Source organism: Nerophis ophidion, linkage group LG17 (assembly GCF_033978795.1).
Source record: "Nerophis ophidion isolate RoL-2023_Sa linkage group LG17, RoL_Noph_v1.0, whole genome shotgun sequence".
Classification (NCBI taxonomy): domain Eukaryota; kingdom Metazoa; phylum Chordata; class Actinopteri; order Syngnathiformes; family Syngnathidae; genus Nerophis; species Nerophis ophidion.
This window is the reverse complement of record NC_084627.1, coordinates 39287950-39304568: the sequence shown is the minus strand read 5'-3', so window position 1 is coordinate 39304568 and position 16619 is coordinate 39287950. Positions and strand designations below refer to the sequence as shown.

At 37.2% G+C, this 16619-nt stretch overlaps 1 protein-coding gene across 1 annotated transcript in view; it reads left to right on the top strand.

Annotated features, from left to right (window-relative positions):
- Positions 1-16358, top strand: part of LOC133536416 (histone-lysine N-methyltransferase EHMT1-like) — a 73414-nt gene extending 57056 nt beyond the window's left edge. Inside the window, exons 16-25 of the mRNA XM_061876916.1 lie at positions 1999-2103; positions 2190-2344; positions 7585-7749; positions 7949-8093; positions 10751-10828; positions 12250-12365; positions 12487-12573; positions 12782-12860; positions 14098-14273; positions 15990-16358. Coding sequence (XP_061732900.1) covers positions 1999-2103; positions 2190-2344; positions 7585-7749; positions 7949-8093; positions 10751-10828; positions 12250-12365; positions 12487-12573; positions 12782-12860; positions 14098-14273; positions 15990-16179 — 1296 coding nt within the window. The 3' untranslated portion in view covers positions 16180-16358. The remainder of the gene's footprint in view (positions 1-1998; positions 2104-2189; positions 2345-7584; positions 7750-7948; positions 8094-10750; positions 10829-12249; positions 12366-12486; positions 12574-12781; positions 12861-14097; positions 14274-15989) is intronic.
- The last annotated feature ends 261 nt before the right edge of the window (positions 16359-16619 follow it).

Sequence of the window (16619 nt, the reverse complement as noted above, 5' to 3'; positions counted from 1 at the left end):
ATATATATATATATATATATATATATATATATATATATATATATATATATATATATGGCCCCTGGCCAAATTTTTTTTTTTTTTTAGCCCAATGCTGCCCCCAAGTCAAAAAGTTGTTGTAAGGCATGTACAATTAACAAGTAATTTACAAGTACATATAAATGTAATAACTTCATTCATGAACCTCCCTAGACCCAGCAATGCATTTTTGTCTTCTGCATTGTTCAAAAATATGGATTATGTCATATCTATCTGGTGGGACCCAATGTGTTTGTATTGATAACACAATATCCGGTTTCACTGCAACTGATATTGGCGCGCCACAAGGCTCTAATATCATCCCTCTTCTTTTCTCCATGTATATGAACGACCTGCCATCTGTATGTGAGGATGTAAATGCAGATGACACGGTTATTTATACTTGGGGGGGAAAAGAAGCTGAAACGGTTGCCAGAAAACTTACAGCAGCCATGGAGAAGGTGGCAAGATGGTTACATGACTCTTGTCTTCCATTAAACATTAAGAAAACGGCAACAATGTATTTTGTAAACAAATATAAAATGTCATCCTTTCCAAATATAACGGTTAATAAGGAAATAATACAAAATGTTAGTGAATATCGTTACCCGGGTGTCATTTTAGACCCAACACTTGGCTTTAAAAAACAAATCAAACAGATGTGCCAGAGTCTTAAATACAACATAAAAACGTTCAAATGTATCAGGAATTCATTCACTCTGGAGGCAGCTCAAACTTATTTTAATGCAATGATTATGTCTCGTTTTTATTATTGTATAACATGTTGGTCGCAGGCAAGCAGAATGACACTGAGGCCATTGGAAACTTTGCACAAACAATCGCTCAAAATACTTGACCGAAGAGCACAACACCACTATCACTGTTTAGTTCTCCAAAAATATAGATTGTTAAATTTAGCTAACATTCAAAGATTAGCATCAATACGAATGGCCCATCGAATCCCAAATAACACTACACCTGCGCCATTTAAGCACTTTGTCCAGTTTACATCTGCTGTGACAACTAGAAACACATGAGCCTCCACCAGGGGGCAGTGTAGCGCACCCAGATGTAAAACATCTTTTGCACAATCAGCCTTTTCATATAAAGCCATAAAGGAATGGAACGACCTCACAACAAACTTGAAAAGATTAACAAATTACTCTTCATTTACAATTGAAGTTAAAACGTGGCTTTGGAGCAATCAAAGCTGCTCACACGGTCACTAAGGTGGCCACTATGTTTGACAAATCAACTTAATGTGTATTATATTTATTCATGACAGGGGGCAGTGTAGCGCATCCAGATGTAAAACATCCTTTGCACAATCAGCCTTTTCATATAAAGCCATAAAGGAATGGATTGACCTCACAACAAACTTGAAAAGTTTAACAGATTACTCTTCATTCACAATTGAAGTTAAAAAGTGGCTTTGGAGCAATCAAAGCTGCTCACACGGTCACTAAGGTGGCCACTATGTTTGACAAATCAACTTAATGTGTATTATATTTATTCATGACAGCATTTTTGTCGTAAATTGTGAGGTGTGTCTGTTAAAATCATGGTGTTTTTTCTTTACAAATGATGACAGATGTGAACAAGAGCATGTATTGTCTTTGTGTGATGATGTAAATGAGGTGTGGTTGTATTGTATATTAAGTATGTGTCCATTAAAGGACGTTTTATGACATTTCTTAATATGATTACTTGCTATGGTATGATTATATTGTCATAATTTTATTGCATGATTTTTGTATCCCTTTATTTTAGGTAGCCAGGGACTGCAGATGGAAATTAGCTATTTAGCTATAATCTGATACAGAACATATCTGTCTTAGAGCTTAATGTTTCTGTACTTGGTCCCTTCAAATAAAGACTAAACCTATACAGATCAGTCTATTCATAACAAAGACTGGAAAAAATCTCTGGTTGCGTTCCTAAATCCAGACCTGTCTTGTGTGGTCTTTTTTTCCCCCTTAGGATGATGGAGGGTGGACAGCCATGATCTGGGCCACAGAATACAAACACGTGGACCAGGTCAAGTTGTTACTGTCCAAAGGAGCTGACATCAGTATCCGAGACAAGGTTGGCTCAGAACAAGTTGTGCTAATTGAAATGTTTTCAATGGAATCTGAAAAATATCTATCTAATATTTTGTTTCTGATTTTCAGGAAGAAAACATCTGCCTTCACTGGGCTGCCTTCTCTGGCAGCGTTAAAATCGCAAAGCTGCTGCTTGACACAGACTGTAATCTCCAGGCTGTCAACATCCACGGAGACTCTCCTTTACACATCGCTGCTCGGGAGAATCGCCTGGATTGTGTCATGTAAGTTGCTCAAGTTATGGCTAAGACCTTTAAGTTATCATAATATAGTATAGAATGATGTATTATAATTTAAATAGTTTACTGCAAATTAAAAAAAAATTGGAAGACAACGTCAATCAAGCTGGAGGGTTTAGAGGCGGAGGTGTTCAGTGTTGCCTTATTGTAGCGCCATTGTCCATGGGCATTTTAATTATGCACATTTAATTGCTATTTGCAGGTGGTCTCTAGAAGTGTATTTTGTCATTTTGGAGCCCAAGGCAAACCCTCCACATAACAAAAATAACATGATTGTTTCCATTTTTTTGTTAGAAAAACTACCATGCGAGCTGCTTATTAAAGCTTGGCGAGCTGCGTATCCCTGATCCCTTATATTGTAATCAATAGGAATAAGAATCAATATATACCATATTTTCCGAGCTATATTGAGTGCACCCTGGGCTGGGCGATATATCGATGTACACGATATATCGCGGGTTTGTCTATGTGCGATATAGAAAATGACTATATCGTGACATTGGAGTATACGTTCTCACACACCTCAATCCAACCCACTTCTCCAAAGTGGGCTGGCTCAGGGTGGAGGACAGAGTAAAACAACTTGCACTGAGCCTAGTCTATAAAATCCGCTACACCTCCTTGATACCGAAGTACATGTCAAACTACTTCCTTAATGTAAATGACCGCCATAACCACAACACCAGGGGGAGCTCCACAAACCACGTTAAACCCAGATTCCGATCTAACAAAGGTCTTAACTCATTCTCTTTCTATGCCACATCAATGTGGAATGCACTCCCAACAGGTATAAAAGTAAGTGCATCTCTATCCTCCTTCAAAACCGCTCTAAAACAACACCTCCAGGCAACTTTAACACTTTACTAATACCCTCCTCCATTCACATCCCATCTCCCTGGATTATAAACAACTCAAATGTACTTCTAATGTATATACTTGTTCTTATGCTATCTAAACTCACTATGTTCTCTGCTGGCTGTACATATCCTACTAAATAAGAGCTACACTGTTTCAATGTCCACATTTCTCTGTTGATGCCATTGTTGATGACTGAAGTACTGATTTCAACCAAAGCTCCTCATCCCACCCCCCGGATTGTAAATAATGTAAATAATTCAATGTACGTACTGTGATGATTAACTTGTGTGATGACTGTATTATGTTGATAGTATATATTTGTACCGTGAATTGATTAACGTGGACCCCGACTTAAACAAGTTGAAAAACTTATTCGGGTGTTACCATTTAGTGGCCAATTGTACGGAATATGTACTGAACTGTGCAATCTACTAATAAAAGTATCAATCAATCAATCAATCAAAACAGTTGCTTTTAGCTGCGGGCATTACACTACGGGCTCTCTTCGCTCTTTCCTGTCTCTCCTTCTCACAGACAGAAAGCGCACCTACTCACATACGTCACATACTGTCACGCCACACGTCACATACGTATACGCCCTCGCGGAGCAGAGAGGTAGCAACATGGGTGACGTTAGCTGTGATGCTAGCAGAGCTGTGCGAGTGGTAGTACGAGAGAAAGAAGGTGCGAATGAAGGAAGAAGTAATTCCCAAGAAAAAGAGCAGGGGGTCCATCGTCTGGCGGTGTGGTTTGGCTTCAAGTGGGAATATGTCGAACAGACAACTATAATAAGTCAAGTATACGACACAAGCGTTGCTATAAAAAGTAGCATTACTGCTAATATGTAGCATCATTTGATCATTTTTATTTGACACTTAAAATGTCTCTGACAATCTTGCACTTTCTGTTTTGGAAATGACATGAATGTTTGTGCCATTGCTTAATAACTGTTTAATAAATACAGTTTTGGTCAATTGACTTAGTTGTGATTTCCCTCTCTGCATGAGAGTTTAAAATGAGCATATATTAATGCAGTATGAAGAAGAATGTATTAATGTAGACACATAGTAGAATCATCATACTTGCAAATCCATTGCTTTCAGTCCCCTAGAGCAGTGGTTCACAACCTTTTTTCAGTGATGTGAATTGTGAAGTTAATTATATTTATATAGCGCTTTTCTCGAGTGACTCAAAGCGCTTTACATAGTGAAACCCAATATCTAAGTTACATTTAAACCCCTTGTGAACATTTTTTTAATTCAAGTACCCCCTAATCAAAGCAAAGCATTTTTGGTTGAAAAAAAGAGATAAAGAAGTAAAATACAACACTATGTCATCAGTTTCTGATTTATTAAATTGTATAACAGTGCAAAATATTGCTCATTTGTAGTGGTCTTTCTTGAACTATTTGGAAAAAAAGATATAAAAATAACTAAAAACTTGTTGAAAAATAAACAAGTGATTCAATTATAAATAAAGATTTCTACACATAGAAGTAATCATCAACTTAATGTGCTCTCTTTGGGGATTGTAATAGTGATCCATCTGGATTCATGAACTTAATTCTAAACATTTCTCCACAAAAAAAGAAATCTTTAACATCAATATTTATGGAACATGTCCACAAAAAAGGGAGCTGTCAACACTGAATATTGCATTGTTGAATTTCTTTTCACAGTTTATGAACTTACATTCATATTTTGTTGAAGTATTATTCAATAAATATATTCATAAAGGATTTTTGAAATGTTGATATTTTTAGAATATTTAAAAAAAAATCTCACGTACCCCTTGTCATACCTTCAAGTACCCCCAGGGGTACGTGTACCCCCATTTGAGAACCACTGCCCTAGGTTTCTCATAGTCATCATTGTCACTGTCACCGACGTCCCACTGGGTGTGAGTTTTCCTTGCCCTTATGTGGGCTCTACCAACGATGTCGTTGTTGTTTGTGCAGCCCTTTGAGACACTAGTGATTTAGGGCTATATTAATAAACATTGATTGGTTGATTGATACTGCTGTGATAATATGTATCAAGTGTTAATTCAAGTCCAAGGCAAAATATCTAGATATATATTGTGTATCGCGATATGGCCTAAAAATATCGAGATATTAAAAAAAGTCCATATCGCCCAGCCCTAAGTGCACCTCATTTTTGGACGAATTGAATTTGTACATATTATGTCCGCACATTTCTATTAGCCGCAAAGTACACATTGAAACATGACATTTTTAAACAAGCGCTTGTGTTCGTTCACAAATTTAACATAAAGATGTTATTTAACACAGCATAAATTAGCCTACCGGAGAGTCCCGTCTTCTTCTCTACCCTTCTTCTGAGCGATAGGTTGGTCTTAGAGCTGGGTGATATGGACCAAAACTGATATCCCGGTATTTTTAGGCCAAACGGCGATATGCGATATATATCTGTATTTTAGGTTAAACGTGCCTAGTGTTTAGTTTAGACTCTGTTACTACCAGTGTTCTGAAAATTACTTTTAAATAGTAATTAATTATAGTTACTCGTTACTTTACCCAATAAGTAATTTAATTACTAATATAATTGCTCATTACTAGGGAATGTAATTAATAGAATAGAATAGAATAGAAGAATGGACTTTATTGTCATTATATTTCCATATAACGAGATTAAGGACTCCAACCTAATGTTCGGTAGTGGGAACAAATATGGGGTAAAATAAATAACACGAGGTAATAAAGGAAAAACTAACAATTGAAATAAACAGACTATCCATCCATCCATTTTCTACCGCTTATTCCCTTTCGGGGTCGCGGGGGGCGTTGGCGCCTATCTCAGCTACAATCGGGCGGAAGGCAGGGTACACCCTGGACAAGTTGCCACCTCATCGCAGGGCCAACACAGATAGACAGACAACATTCACACTCACATTCACACACTAGGGCCAATTTCGTGTTGCCAATCAACCTATCCCCAGGTGCATGTCTTTGGAAGTGGGAGGAAGCCGGAGTACCCGGAGGGAACCCACGCATTCACGGGGAGAACATGCAAACTCCACACAGAAAGATCCCGAGCCTGGATTTGAACCCAGGACTGCAGGAACTTCGTATTGTGAGGCAGACGCACTAACCCCTCTTCCACCGTGGAGCCTAGTATCCAATAAAAATAATAATCAATCCTGTACAATATACAAAACACTATAGAAATACAAAATATTGTACAATGTACAGAACAAGACAAGAGTACTGGAGTTATAAATAACAATCAGTGTCGGACGTATTGCACTCAAAGGGTAGTATTGCACATTAGGGTATTAGGGTAGGATATTGTAAAGGGGTGAATTATTATTATTATAAGTTAGAGTTCAACATGGTGACAGCTCTGGGAAAGAAGCTGTCTCTAAGCCTGTTTGTTCTGGCTCTGATGCACCTGTAGCGTCTGCCTGATGGTAGCAGGTGGAAGCCAGGGTATGTGCTCTCTTTGGTGATGTTTTTTTGCTTTCTTGAGGCAACGGGAGTTATGTAAATCCTTCAGGGAGGGCAGGGGGAAGCCGATGATTTTTTGTGCAGACTTTATGACCCTTTGAATCGCCTGTTCGTCTGCTTCAGTGCAGCTGGCGTACCACACTGTTATGCAGTACGTCAGCAGGCTCTCGACACCATCAGCTGTCTATTGGGTTACTTAAAAAAAAAACACAGATACTTGTTGGTCACAAAAAACATTCATGAAGTAAGGTTCTTTTATGAATTTATTATGGATCTACTGAAAATGTGACCAAATCTGCTGGGTCAAAAGTATACATACAGCAATGTTAATATTTGGTTACATGTCCCTTGGAAAGTTTCACTGCTATAAGGCGCTTTTGGTAGCCATCCACGAGCTTCTGGCAAGCTTCTGGTTGAATTTTTGACCACTCCTTGTCGCGTTTGTAACCGAATCTAATGACTGCATCAAAATGAGCCCTATTTAAATGGACTCAGAGAAGTCAACAGCTGTCGTTTATCATAATCACTCACATGAAGTTAAGAGGCCATCCATGCATGTCATGAAGCTAATTTGATTTGATTGTAACTTTTCTACATCTGCAAAATGTATAATGTATGTTGCTGTATGTATACTTTTGACCCAGCAGATTTGGTCACATTTTCAGTAGACCCATAATAAATTCATAATAGAACCAAAGTTCATGAATGTTTTTTGTGACCAACAAGTATGTGATTCAATCACTCTGTCACAAAAAAATAAAAATAAGAGTTGTAGAAATTATTGGAAACTCATTGACATTAGGTTCTTTACAAGTTTTGACCACGACTCTATATTATTAAGCTAATTGCCTTGTTGTTAAATCTTTTATGTTTTTAATAATGTTGCTTTTGTACATTCCAGGCTCTTTTTATCCCACGGAGCGGATGTTTTCCTCAAAAATCGCGAGGGAGAAACCCCTACGGACTGCTGCGGTCACAACACAAAAACCTTTGCAGCCCTGCAAGCCAACAAGAGAGAGAAAGATGCCAAGAACGTCACTCAGGCAGCAAGAAAAATCCTTCACAGGTTCAAATTGATCTGTGCTTCCCTTTTCAATGTGAGGTGTTAAAGAGGGGTTTATGTAAGGAAAAGTAGCCATAGCAGTATGGATATAAATGACTAACTTGTTGCGTCACCTTGGCTGTGATGAGGTAAAACTAAGGTAAACGAGCATGAAAAGATCTTTGCATAATTATATGACATCGTGTGTGTGGTCTGTGCACAGTGACATCGCTCTTGGGCAAGAGAGAGTTCCAATTCCTTGTGTCAACTTTGTGGACAGCGAACCTTATCCAGGCGACTATAAGTACATCCTTGAGAACTGTGTCACCTCCCCGATGAACATTGACAGAAACATCACACACTTACAGGTGAGTTGTCCCGATTCAAATAGATTTGGTACTGGTACCAAAATGTGTATCAATACTTTTTGATACTTTCCCAAAGAAAGCGATCTACTAAAAAAATGTCAATTATGGCTTAATTTTAACAGAAAATATTACAATACGATAAACATATGTTTCTTATTGCACGCAAAGATACATTTTTGAAGGTTAATATATAAATTAAGGGGCATTAAACACATTATTTTTATTGTTGCATTCAAAGAAGAGTTTACAATTTTCCATAATCAAGAATTACATTACAATATAATTAAAAAGGTTTTTAACATAATATTAAATTAGTTATGATTTATGGTTGCCAATCCTGGTCTGTGTTTTAAGAAAAATATAATTATTAGTAAGTACTAAAAACAAAACTATGGATAAATGTACACAGATAAGCAATGTAGCAGTTAAACACACATTGTGAAAGATAAAACACAAATTGTAACAATTTTGTTTCCAAATTCAGTCATTTTACTTGAACGAGTTGACATTAGATAAGCGGTCTGAACTCAGCTAATATTTGGCATCAATCCAAGCAGCTTTGTGAGCGTATACGTATCTGCTTGTTGTGTATCTACATATTATGTATACACATGTGCACAGCAGGATAGCTGGTTAACTACTGAGAGTAGTGTATTTGTGTTTAAGAGAATGGCAATGTGTTGTCTGAGTGACATCAGTGAGTGAGTGGGCGAGTAAAGAGAGGGAGCGGAAGCGCGGGCACTACGCAGTAGAAAAATTAATGGGTACGGTTGTGTCCTGCTAAATTAATAATAAAGCAATCAGAATGTCTCAAATCAAATGAATAAATAAACGATTGTCACAAATCGGCGGCCTCAAATTCTGACCTGAAAGTGGAGCTTAGCAGACCCGTTGTAAAGTGAAGGGTGTTACCCCCAACGAAAACATCAACCCTGGAGGGAACGTCTTCCCTGTGCTTGTTGACGACGGTCTGCACCGGAGCCAAACAGCAGGACCGGTGTAACAACTACATTATTACCTGGCACTCTTTATGACTCCCTGTGCAGATCTGAATAAACGTAGACTTAGACTTCCTTCTTATTGTCATTCAAATTTGAACTTTACTGGACAGATAACAATGACATTTTGTTGCATTAGCTCAGGGTAGTGCATGATAAAAAAAGCAAAAAGGTGCAGATATAAATAAATAGATTATGGATATATGTTATATTGTCTTTATATTCCAGCCAGTTAATCCATTTTTGGGGGGAATCGAGGGGATTATTTTGATGCGTTCAAGAGTCTTACGGCCTGAGGAAAGAAGCTGTTACAGAACCTGGAGGTTCTGCTATGGAGGCTGCGGATCCTCTTTCTAGAGTCCAGCAGTGAAAACAGTCTTTTTTTACTGCTGAATATTCATTATTTAAATGTTGACCTAAGTTTGAAGCAAAGGTGGTAATACTAATCGCCAAATTTGGCGAGGCGTGTTTTAGAGCAACACTTAAAGCGCGTTGCTTCCGTGTTTAAAACAACCCCTTTGTTGTTAGTTTTGAAGCCCAAATACCTCCATATTGCTCTTTACGCACGTTAGTTTTGAAGCCCAAATACCTCCAAATTGCTCTTCACGCACCATCTTTATTAACCAGTAGAAATGTTGTTTTTTGCTATTCTTCCTCTCCAAGATGTTATTGCTTGTATGCACTTTGTGTGTGTGTTTTGACACACGCTACGTCAGGGGTAGGGAACCTATGGCTCACGAGCCAGATGTGGCTCTTTTGATGACTGCATCTGGCTATCGGATAAATCTGAGCTGACATTGCTTAACACAATAGGTAATGAATAATTCCACTTGTAATCAAAGTGTTAAAAATAACGTTCAAAATATAAAACATGCTTATGCATTTGAATCCATCCTTTTTTTCTACCGCACTTGTTCAAGAAGTTGCATTAAGGGTAAGAAGTTATTTATTTATTATTGGTTAGTGTAGGGCTTGCCCTCTTGGGGGTTCTTCAGACCACCAAGCACCGACATGAGAGCCTATTTCAGGGTTACAATATTTTAAAATTTTTCAATCAGTCTCTCAGTTGCTTTCCAGCAATTGTCTTTTTCTCTTTCGTTCTCGCTCACACTCTGGCTCCAGCCTCAACCCCGTCCCTCCTCCTGGCTGCTGCTTATAAAGAGAGCGACAGGTGATTAGATAACAAGGCCCAGGTGGGCCGTATACGCACCTGTCGCTGATTTCGAAGCCGGTCCTGGCAACACCACGCTTCGCTGCAGGCCCGCAGGCTACGCCCCCTCCACAGTTAGCTTCAGAATAACAATGTTATTGCAAAGAATAAGAGATCTATTATACTCTAGAAATGTTGGTCTTACCTAAAAATGCACGCGTTTAGTTGTGTTCAGTGTTAAAAAAATATATTTTATTGCTCTTACGGAGATACATTTTTAAATATTTGGCTTCTTGGCTCTCTCAGCCAAAAAGGTTCCCGACCCCTTGCTCTACGTCATGCGCCTCGGCATGTAGTCACCACCGTAGTATAGTACCGATTTCACTCAATTAGGATAACTGTACTTTATTAGTACCGGTATACCCTACAACCTTAGTGCAAACTGTACCTTTTTTTTCCCCTTTTTCCAGTCTGAAGTGACTGATGTTATTGTTCTGTGTATCAAACAGTACTGTGTTTGCAAAGAAGACTGTTCTTCAAGCGCCTGCATGTGTGGACAGCTAAGTCTACGTTGCTGGTACGATAAGGTAAGATGGCCAGATTCACTGTGTCTATAATGTTGTTTGAAGTAACCCCAAAATGAGGAAGTAATATTTGATTTGTCGAGCATTACGTTTGCACGATTCAGCCTGTCCGAAAAGGTGTAAGAAGAAGCAAAATGTATTATCCTAATCCGTCAGCTAGTGATATTTCTTTCACATGATGTCAACACTTATTATAAGACGTGTGATTGAATGTGGTCGACTTCCTGTGTCATTGTGTCCATTTGTAATAGGAAGAGAAAATGATAGAGATTGACATCTTATACACTGATGAATGAAGAAAAAGTGTTGAAAATGTAAAAACTAAATAATGAATCAAATGTTCGAAATGAACTGAACTGATAGTAACAAATTAATAATGACTATCAAAAAATATAAATGCAAAAGATAAACATAAACGTAGTTGATTAGTTACAGCAAATAGGCTTTTTAAATGAAGATGATAGATTAGGCAAGTAAATGGGAGTCACAAAAACTGATCAAATATAATGTAGCTGCTCACTGATGAAGATAACAAAGAAGAAAAAAATGTATATATATCAAATAAAAAAAAGTGGATGAGTAAATAAAAGCTGTAAAATGAAAATAAATAAAAATGATGAATACATGGGAAATAAGATCAATTACAATTGAAGTGTAAAGATTGAATATGTTAATTATTTTTTAAAGAATATAGTTTGTGTAGAAATGAGTGTGAAACAGAAGAAAAATGGAACTTTTAATAAATGAACTATAAATGGATAACTAAACAATAAATATATATACACAACATTTTTTTATTAATACAAAATAAGATAAAGTTGAAAAAATAAAGAGTGTAATGATAACAGATAAAATAAGTAAATGGGGAGTCAAATAAATATAACTTAATGAAAGTAAAAGAAAATAAACAGATGAAGAAGGTAAAAATAAAGATGGATACGTAAATAATAAGAGAGAAATGAAAACAAACAAAACTGTTATATATACATAAAAAAAAACAGCTACAATATATAAAAAGTGTAAAGATAATTCAATAAGGAAATGGCAGTAAAAAAGACAGTTTGTATTTTGGCCAGCAATGAAGGTAAAAGAAAGAAAAATAGATAGTTGGGTAAATGAGAGCAGATACAAATGTAAAATACATAACAATTAAGATCAATTACAATAAATAAAGAGTGTAAAGATAATTCATTAAAGTAAACGGGGGTATAAAAATAGTATAGCTTGAGCAGTAAAGAAGGTAAAAATAATAAAAGATAAAGAGGAATGAAGATAAATGAATAAATCAGTAGGTACATTTGAACTGATTGCTGGTATTAATCATCTGCACAAGAGCATGTTTGTGCATTTTTTGACTGCCTGACAACTTTAATGTGTTCTCTTCTTAAAACGAGTCGTAACACGGTAATGGTCTACTTTTACAGGATGCCTGTCTTCTGCCGGAATTCTGCCGTGAGGAGCCCCCTCTCATCTTTGAGTGCAACCATGCTTGTTCCTGTTGGAGGACCTGCAAGAACAGAGTGGTGCAAAATGGACTCCGGTAAAGAACATTTGAATTTATTTCAAAAATAATATGTATCTTTTAGTTTGCCGCAGAGAGAAAATGTCATTGTTGTAACGAGAAGGGACAACGAGAAGCAATAACATGTCATGTATTCCAGGGCCAGGATTCAGCTCTTTAGGACAATTAAGAAGGGCTGGGGGGTCCGAGCACTGCAAGACATACCACAGGGGACATTTGTTTGCGAGTAAGTCTCTTTTACTAATACGTAACTTATGAGAATATTTATTTTTTTCATGGATGATGAAATAAATGCAACTTTTTTTTGGAGTCAAATCTTGTTTTAAATATTTATGACTGCTTCATCAATGGAATTTTTGTTCATGTTTGAAAACCAAGCATGTCTGAAATAGAGTAAAAAATAAAATTTAAAAAAATCACAATTTTGTCACCAGGTACATCGGTGAGATCATCTCTGAAGCAGAAGCCGAAATGAGGCAGAATGACGCTTTCCTCTTCAGTTTAGAGGATAAGGTACAGTCACAGTTCTCACAAAAACCAAGTCCAGCCTCACACTCAGTGCATCCGGAAAATATTCACTTTTTCCACTTCTTGTTATATTACAGTCTTAGATAAATTTAAATCTTATTTTAAAGTCTTTTGAATTTCTTTTCAATTTTTTGTTCTGGAAAATCTAGAAGAAATAATGATTTGTCTTTGTTAGAAATATAGCTCGGTCCAATTTGTTATATATTCTAACAAAGTGCAGATTGGATTTTAACCTATTTAAAACATGTCATCAAAATTCTAAAATTAATCTTAATCGGGAAAAATTAATAATGATGTTTCATAAATTCTTTTTTAAATTTTTTCAAAAAGATTCGAATTAGCTCGTTTTTCTCTTCTTTTTTTCGGTTGAATTTTGAATTTTAAAGAGCCGAAATTGAAGATAAAATATGTTGCAAAATTTAATTTTCAATTTTTTTTTTCCTGTTTTCTCCTCTTTTAACCGTTCAATTAAGTGTTTTTTTCATCATTTATTCTATACAAAAAACCTTCCGTAAAAGGAAAAAAAAATACAATGGAATGACAGACAGAAATACCCATTTTTATATATATATGTATATATATATATATATATATATATATATATATATATATATATATATATATATATATATATATATATATATATATATATATATATATATACATATATATCATGTTAGACCCGCTCGACGTCCATTGCTTTCCTCCTCGCCAAGGTTCTCATAGTCATCATTGTCACCGACGTCCCACTGGGTGTGAGTTTTCCTTGCCCTTATGTGGGCCTACCGAGGATGTCGTAGTGGTTTGTGCAGCCCTTTGAGACACTAGCGATTTAGGGCTATATAAGTAAACATTGATTGATTGATATATATATATATATATATATATATATATATAGATTTATTTTTTAAAAGAAAATTGAGCAAATTGGCTATTTCTGGCAATTTATTGAAGTGTGTATCAAACTGGTAGCCCTTCGCATTAATCAGTACCCAAGAAGTAGCTCTTGGTTTAAAAAAGGTTGGTGACCCCTGCATTACAGGGTATTTTGTGTAGAATTTTGAGGACAAGAATGAATTCATTCTATTTTGCAATACCATGTGGAAAAAGTGAAACGCTGTGAAGACATTCCGGGTCGTCCAAATGTGTTCAGTCAGTAGTTCATATGCTTCTTTAAAAATCCACCATTTCATTATTACTTTATTTTATCTCTGCCTCCCAGCCACAAGCCCAGTACTGCATCGACGCCCGTTTCTATGGCAACGTCAGCCGGTTCCTCAACCACATGTGCGAACCCAACCTGTTCGCCTGCAGAGTGTTCACCACACACCAGGACCTGCGTTTCCCTCACATCGCCTTCTTTGCTAGTGAAAACATCAAAGCTGGAGAGGAGCTGGGGTAAAGAAAAAAAAAAATTTCATCCATCGTCATGTTTTACATAATCACTGGGTTTGAAATGGTAGCAGAACTTACACATAAATTATACCGAAACTAACACCTACTTTCATTCATTTTACTTTTGCAAAACCCAAAACCAGTGAAGTTGGTAAATAAAAACAGAATACAATGATTTGCATATCCTTTTTAAATTATATTAATTGAATAGACAAGATATTTAATGTTCAAACTGAGAATTTTTTTTTTTTTTTAGCAAATAATCATTAAGGTGGAGTTTAATGGCAGCAACACATTGCACAAAAGTTTGCACGGGGGCATTTTTACCACTGTGTTACATGGCCTTTCCTTTTAACAACACTCAGTAAACATTTAGGAACTGAGGAGACATATTTTTTAAGCTTTTCAGGTGGAATTCTTTCCCATTCTTGCTTGAGTTGTTCAACAGTCCGGGGTCTACGTTGTAGTATTTTAGGCTTCATAATGTGCCACACATTTTCAATGGGAGACAGGTCTGGACTACAGGCAGGCCAGTCTTGTACCCACACTCTTTTACTACGAAGCCAAGCTGTTGTAACACGTAGCTTGGCATTGTCTTGCTGAAATAAGCAGGGGCGTCAATGATAACATTGCTTGGATGGCAACATATGTTGCTGTTTGTACCTTTCAGCATTAATGGTGCCTTCACAGATGTGTAAGTTACCCATGCCTTTGGCACTAATACACCCCCATACCATCACAGATGCTGGCTTTTGAACATTGCATCTATAACAATCCGGATGGTTTGTTTCCTCTTTGTTCCAGAGGACACGACGTCCACAGTTTCCAAAAACAATTTGAAATGTGGACTCGTCAGACCACAGAACACTTTTCCACTTTGCATCAGTCCATCTTAGATGAGCTCGGGCCCAGCAAAGCCGGCGGCGTTTCCGGGTGTTGTTGATAAATGGGTTTGACTTTGCATAGTAGAGTTTTAACTTGCACTTACAGATGTAGCGACAAACTGTAGTTACTGACAGTGGTTTTCTGAAGTGTTCCTGAGCCCATGTGGTTATATCCTTTACACACGGATGTCACTTTTTGATGCAGAACCGCTTGAGATACCAAAGGTCAAGGGCTTTCAATGTTACGTGCAGTGATTTCTCCAGATTCTCTGAACCTTTTGATGATATTACGGACCGTAGATGGTGAAATCCCTAAATTCCATGCAATAGCTCGTTGAGAAATGTTGTTCTTAAACTGTTCGACAATTTGCGCACGCATTTGTTCATAAAGCGGTGACCCTCGCCCCATCCTTGTTTGTGAACGACTGAGCATTTCATGGAAGCTGCTTTTATACCCAATCATGGCACCCACCTGTTCCCATTTTAGTTTGTTCACCTGTGGAATGTTCCAAATAAGTGTTTGATGAGCATTCCTCAACTTTCTCAGTCTTTTTTGCCACTTGTGCCAGCTTTTTTGAAACATGTGGCCGGCATCAAATTCCAAATGAGCGAATATTTGCAAAAAATTACAAAAGTTTACCAGTTTGAACGTTAAGTATCTTGTCTTTGCAGAGTATTAAAATGAATATAGGTTGAAAAGGACTTGCAAATTATTGTATTGTGTTTTTTTTTTTTACCATTTACACAATGTGACAACTTCACTGGTTTTGGGGTTTTGTAGTACACAATAAAAAGATGTCTGACAATCCTTTTTTTCCTTTTCTCCACTTGTCAGCTTTAACTACGGCAAGCACTTCTGGGAAGTGAAAAACAAGATGTTCAGTTGTGACTGCGGCTCCTCCAAGTGCAAGTACTCGTCGGCAGCCATGGCGTCGCTACAGGCGGACAGCACGCCCGAGGACCAGCGGCAGCCCAGCGCCTCTCCGGACACCAGCTCCTCCAATGCCCCCTCAAGCCCCTCCTAGACACGTACTCACACATTTTTCTCCACGTCCAAGAACTTATTATTATTATTATTTTTTTTTTACAGAGGAATTGGTTCCATTTTTCAGTCATGGAGAGAAAAAAAAAGTGTTTTGTGGCAGAACAAGATGAGCAATTGGACAACTGTGAATGGTGGAATGCTGCCATTTGCCTCCTGCTATAGACAAACAAAAAAAAAACGGCCAGCAGGGGGCAGCAAACATCAGTCTACATTTCATGTTTACCTTCACTGATGAGTCACTGATGAGACATTTTTATTTTTATTTTTTTAGAAGGAGCATCGGTTCATACCCACCTGGGTGACTTTTGACCTTTTTAAAATTGGAAGCATTCCAGCAAAATGAAGTTATTTGTGGAGTGTTTGAAAGAGCACATGTGTGTTTGATGAGTTCACACGACAGTGGCAGGACTCATCCTAACT